This window comes from Salmo salar, chromosome ssa12, assembly GCF_905237065.1.
Source record: "Salmo salar chromosome ssa12, Ssal_v3.1, whole genome shotgun sequence".
Classification (NCBI taxonomy): domain Eukaryota; kingdom Metazoa; phylum Chordata; class Actinopteri; order Salmoniformes; family Salmonidae; genus Salmo; species Salmo salar.
Window position 1 is genome coordinate 15,570,682 of NC_059453.1, and position 7,500 is coordinate 15,578,181.

At 51.5% G+C, this 7,500-nt stretch overlaps 1 protein-coding gene across 1 annotated transcript in view; it reads left to right on the plus strand.

Annotated features, from left to right (window-relative positions):
• The window catches only part of LOC106595758 (tuberin), an 87,255-nt gene that overhangs the window by 28,664 nt on the left and 51,091 nt on the right, over positions 1-7,500 (plus strand). The window contains 5 exon segments of the mRNA XM_045690821.1: positions 1-56; positions 2,286-2,408; positions 2,841-2,947; positions 5,466-5,541; positions 5,544-5,621. The exon segment at positions 1-56 is cut by the window's left edge and continues 64 nt beyond it. Coding sequence (XP_045546777.1) covers positions 1-56; positions 2,286-2,408; positions 2,841-2,947; positions 5,466-5,541; positions 5,544-5,621 — 440 coding nt within the window.

Sequence of the window (7,500 nt, forward strand, 5' to 3'; positions counted from 1 at the left end):
AATCCCCCATGGAGGACGTCAGGACCGCTATACGAGGCCTACTGGAGATACTGCAGGTACACACACACACACACTGGAGGTACTGCAGGTACACACACACACTGGAGATACTGCAGGTACACACACACACTGGAGATACTGCAGGTACACACACACACACTGGAGATACTGCAGGTACACACACACACACTGGAGATACTGCAGGTACACACACACACACTGGAGATACTGCAGGTACACACACACACACTGGAGATACTGCAGGTACACACACACACACTGGAGATACTGCAGGTACACACACACACACTGGAGATACTGCAGGTACACACACACACACTGGAGATACTGCAGGTACACACACACACACTGGAGATACTGCAGGTACACACACACACACCTGGAGATACTGCAGGTACACACACACACACTGGAGATACTGCAGGTACACACACACACACTGGAGATACTGCAGGTACACACACACACACTGGAGATACTGCAGGTACACACACACACACTGGAGATACTGCAGGTACACACACACACACTGGAGATACTGCAGGTACACACACACACACTGGAGATACTGCAGGTACACACACACACACACACACACACTGGAGATACTGCAGGTACACACACACACACACACACACTGAGATACTGCAGGTACACACACACACACACACACACACACACACACACACACACACACACACACACACACACACACACACACACACACTGGAAATACTGCAGACGCACACACACACACTGGAGATACTGCAGACGCACACACACACACACACACACTGGAGATACTACACACACACACACACACTGGAGATACTGCAGACACACACACACTGGAGATACTGCAGACACACACACACACACACACACACCTGGAGATACTGCAGACACACACACACACACACACACACTGGAGATACTGCAGACACACACACACACACACACACACTGGAGATACTGCAGACACACACACACACACTGGAGATACTGCAGACACACACTGGAGATACTGCAGACACACACACACACACACACACACACACACTGGAGATACTGCAGACACACACACACACACACACACACACTGGAGATACTGCAGACACACACACACACACACACACACACTGGAGATACTACACACACACACACACACACACACACACACACACACACACACTGGAGATACTGCAGACACACACACACACACACACACACACACACACACACACACACTGGAGATACTGCAGACACACACACACACACACACACACACACACACACTGGAGATACTGCAGACACACACACACACACACACTGGAGATACTGCAGACACACACACACACACACACACACACACACACACACTGAGATACTGCAGGTACACACACACACACACACACACACACACACACACACACACACACACACTTGGAGATACTGCAGGTACACACACACACACACACACACACACACATTGGAGATACTGCAGGTACACACACACACACACACACACACACACACACACACACACACACACACACACACACACACACACACACACACACATTGGAGATACTGCAGGTACACACACACACCCACACACACTGGAGATACTGCAGGTACACACACACACACACACACACACACCTGGAGATACTGCAGGTACACACACACACACACACATACTGGAGATACTGCAGGTACACACACACACACACACACACACACACACACACTGAGATACTGCAAGTACACACACACACACACTGGAGATACTGCAGGTACACACACACACACACACTGGAGATACTGCAGGTACACACACACACACACTGGAGATACTGCAGACACACACACACACACACACTGGAGATACTGCAGACACACACACACACACACACACTGGAGATACTGCAGACACACACACACACACACACACACACACACACACACACACTGGAGATACTGCAAGTACACACACACACACACACACACACACACACACTGGAGATACTGCAAGTACACACACACACACACTGGAGATACTGCAGGTACACACACACACACACACTGGAGATACTGCAGACACACACACACACACACACACACACACACACACACACACTGGAGATACTGCAGGTACACACACACACAGGGTCAATGCAGTGTTACATATTAACATTCTCTCATGTGATTGATGGAATGTTGAATTGGTAGTGTATCAGTGCTCTGTTGCTCTCCACTCTCAGAGTAAGCTGTACAGCCTGCCAGCCAGCCACGCTAGTCGAGTGTACGAGCTGCTGATCGGACACCTGCAGCTGCACTACAAGAACAAGTACAGCTCCGCTGTGGCCTGCAGCATACGACTACAGGTAGCATACACAGAGGTCAAATAGGGTTGAAATGTTACTGCTCCGCTGTGGCCTGCAGCATACGACTACAGGTAGCATACACAGAGGTCAAATAGGGTTGAAATGTTACTGCTCCGCTGTGGCCTGCAGCAGGTAGGACACCAGTCACCTGCAGGTTTGGAAATGTTCCTTTTTTTGTTTATCAAGAAGTTTCAAAAGGCCTTTTCATTGGTGCCAATCAGAAACCGTCAACAAGGAAGGATGTTGTCCAAAGTGACACAGCAGACTTACCCTCTCTCTCTGTCTGTCTCTCTGTCTGTCTCTCTGTCTGTCTCTCTGTCTGTCTCTCTGTCTGTCTCTCTGTCTGTCTCTCTGTCTGTCTCTCTGTCTGTCTCTCTGTCTGTCTGTGTCTGTCTGTGTCTGTCTGTCTGTCTGTCTGTCTGTCTCTCTCAGGTGTTTGACTTCCTCCTGATGATGAGAACGGACTCCCTCCATCGTCTGGGGTTCCTCAGTAAAGACGGGGTGCTGAGGTTCAGTCCCTACTGCCACTGTGACATGGGGTGGGTTCACCTTCACACTGTCCACTCTGAACTCACATGTCTCCGGCAAACAGTAAATTCACCTTCAAGACAATATTAACAGGACAGATGGCTGGACAGATGACTGGACAGATACCATAAAGGACCTATTGAATGTATAGTGACAAATACCAAAACAGTTGTTGATGCCCCTTACTAGTTTTTAATTTAACTTTTATTTAACTAGACTAGTCAGTCAAGAACAAATGTATTATTTACAATGACGGCCTACCCTGGCCAAACCCGGACGACGCTGGGACAATTGTGCGCTGCCCAATGGGACTCCCAATCACGGCCGGTTGTGATCGAACCAGGGTCTGTAGTGACACCTCTAGCACTGAGATGCCGCGCCACTGGGAGCCTGACCAGGGGATCTATCCAACAATACAAGACAGGAATCCAACAACCTGTTGAGTCCATTCATTTCCCTTCTTTTCATTAGTCTTTATCGCAAACAATAAGGTACGATATGGTTGGAAATTGACGGTGAGTCCAGGCACGCTAGTTCCCGCCCAATCAGGGGCACGCTAGTTCCCGCCCAATCAGGGGCACGCTAGTTCCCGCCCAATCAGGGGCACGCTAGTTCCCGCCCAATCAGGGGCACGCTAGTTCCCGCCCAATCAGGGGCACGCCAGATAATCATAGGGATGAAATGAATTGAACGCAAAACATGATAAATGGCTGCTACAGAATGTTAATGTGTTACCTTTCCAGCCATTTTAACTGTAATGTCTACCACTGTCTGTATTGTGGAATGTCTACCACTGTCTGTATTGTGGAATGTCTACCACTGTCTGTATTGTGGAATGTCTACCACTGTCTGTATTGTGGAATGTCTACCACTGTCTGTATTGTGGAATGTCTACCACTGTCTGTATTGTGGAATGTCTACCACTGTCTGTATTGTGGAATGTCTACCACTGTCTGTATTGTGGAATGTCTACCACTGTCTGTATTGTCTACCACTGTCTGGATTGTGGAATGTCTACCACTGTCTGTATTGTCTACCACTGTCTGGATTGTGGATTGTCTACCACTGTCTGGATTGTCTACCACTGTCTGGATTGTCTACCACTGTCTGGATTGTCTACCACTGTCTGGATTGTCTACCACTGTCTGGATTGTCTACCACTGTCTGGATTGTCTACCACTGTCTGGATTGTCTACCACTGTCTGGATTGTCTACCACTGTCTGGATTGTCTACCACTGTCTGGATTGTCTACCACTGTCTGGATTGTCTACCACTGTCTGGATTGTCTACCACTGTCTGGATTGTCTACCACTGTCTGGATTGTCTACCACTGTCTGGATTGTCTACCACTGTCTGGATTGTCTACCACTGTCTGGATTGTCTACCACTGTCTGGATTGTCTACCACTGTCTGGATTGTCTACCACTGTCTGGATTGTGGATTGTCTACCACTGTCTGGATTGTCTACCACTGTCTGGATTGTGGATTGTCTACCACTGTCTGGATTGTCTACCACTGTCTGGATTGTCTACCACTGTCTGGATTGTGGATTGTCTACCACTGTCTGGATTGTCTACCACTGTCTGGATTGTCTACCACTGTCTGGATTGTGGATTGTCTACCACTGTCTGGATTGTCTACCACTGTCTGGATTGTCTACCACTGTCTGGATTGTCTACCACTGTCTGGATTGTGGATTGTCTACCACTGTCTGGATTGTCTACCACTGTCTGGATTGTGGATTGTCTACCACTGTCTGGATTGTCTACCACTGTCTGGATTGTCTACCACTGTCTGGATTGTCTACCACTGTCTGGATTGTCTACCACTGTCTGGATTGTCTACCACTGTCTGGATTGTCTACCACTGTCTGGATTGTCTACCACTGTCTGGATTGTCTACCACTGTCTGGATTGTCTACCACTGTCTGGATTGTCTACCACTGTCTGGATTGTCTACCACTGTCTGGATTGTCTACCACTGTCTGGATTGTCTACCACTGTCTGGATTGTCTACCACTGTCTGGATTGTCTACCACTGTCTGGATTGTCTACCACTGTCTGGATTGTCTACCACTGTCTGGATTGTCTACCACTGTCTGGATTGTCTACCACTGTCTGGATTGTCTACCACTGTCTGGATTGTCTACCACTGTCTGGATTGTCTACCACTGTCTGGATTGTCTACCACTGTCTGGATTGTCTACCACTGTCTGGATTGTGGATTGTCTACCACTGTCTGGATTGTCTACCACTGTCTGGATTGTGGATTGTCTACCACTGTCTGGATTGTCTACCACTGTCTGGATTGTCTACCACTGTCTGGATTGTCTACCACTGTCTGGATTGTCTACCACTGTCTGGATTGTCTACCACTGTCTGGATTGTCTACCACTGTCTGGATTGTCTACCACTGTCTGGATTGTAACATTTTGTCTAACGCCTTTTTAGCCTTCCTGGGGTTCGACACAGAACTATCTAACCTGTGTTCTCTCTGTGCTCTCCCTCTCTGTGTTTCCAGGGAGCCAGAGAAACGAGGAGTGAGAAGAAGCCTGCAGGCTCAGTGTCTCCCCCTGCTGGCAGTCCTGCCCCTCCTCCACCACCACTCCCTCCTCCTCCTCCATCCGTACAGCCTGCCTGCCCTACTCACCTGCCTTTAATGTGCTGCTACAGTGCCTGAAGATGGTACACACACCTACCTACCTACCTACCCACACACACACCTACCTACCTACCCACACACACCTCCTACCCACACACACCTAGCTACCTACCCACACACACCTAGTACCTACACACACCCACCTACCTACCCACACACACCTTACCTACCCACACACACACCTACCTACCTACCTACCCACCTAGCTACCTACACCCACACACACACACCCACCCACCCACACACACACCTAGCTACCCACACACACCTACCTACCTACCTACACACCCCCCACCCTACCTACCTACACACCATACCTACCTACACACACCTAGCTACCTACCACCCACACACACCACCACCCACCCACACACACACACACACACCCCCACACACACACACACTACCTACCTACCCACACCCACCTACCTACCTACCTACCTACCCACCCACACCTACCTACACACACACCTACCTACACACACACCTACCTACACACACACCTACCTACACACACACCTACCTACACACACACACACACACCCCACACACACAACTACCTACACACCCACACCCCCACAACACACACCACCTACCTACCCCCACACACCAACCTACCCCAACACCACCTACCCACACACCACCTACCCACCCACACACCCACCACCCACACGCCTACCTACCTACCCACACACCCACCTCACCCACACACCCACCACCCACCACACACCCACCCCCACCCCCACTCACCCACCACACCTACCCCACCACCACCCAACCCCACCCACCCCCACCCCACACACACCTACCTCCCCACACACACACCCCACCCACCCACACACACCACCACCACCACACACACCTACCTACCCACACCTCCTACCTGCCCCACACACACCTACCTACCCACACCCACCTACCCACCTACCACCCCTACCTACCAACCCACCCCCACCTACCTACCACTACCCACACACCCCCACCCCCCACCTACCCACACACACCCTCCCCCCCTACCCACACACCCCACCCACCCACCTACCTACCCACCACCACACACCCACCACCCACCCCCATACCCACCACCTACCACACCCACACACCACCCTCACCACCACACACCTACCACCACCCACACACACCTACCACCCACCCACACACACCCACCCCCCCCCACACCCGCCTACCACCCACCCACACCACCACCTACCCACCCACACCCACCTACCTACCCACCAACACCCACCTACCTACCCACCCACACACCACCACCTACTCCACCCACCACACCTACCTACCTACCCACACACACCCACCTACCCACCACCACCCACACACCTACCTACCTACCCCACACACACCACCACCCACCCACCCACACACCCACCTACCCACCCACACCACCCACCTACCCACCCCACACCCACCCACCCCACCACCCACACAAACACCCACCTACCCACCCACAAACACCACCCACCTACCCACCCACCCACTCCACCGCAGACACACACACCCACCACCCACCCACACACACACCTCCCTCCTCACTCACCTACCTACCCACCACACACACACCCACCCACACACACCACCACCTCCTCCACTTTCACCTACCACACACCACCACCTACCACACACCACCTACCTACCACAGACACACACACCTACCTACCTACCCACAGACCTACCTACCACCCACAGACCTCACTTCCACCTACCCACAGACACACACACCGACCTACCACCCACCACCCACATCTACCTACCTACCCACATCACCTACCACCCACACCCCCTACCTACACACACCTACCTACCTACCTACAGACACACACACCCTACCCACCCACAGACACACACACCCCACTCCACACACTTACCTACCTACCCACAGACACA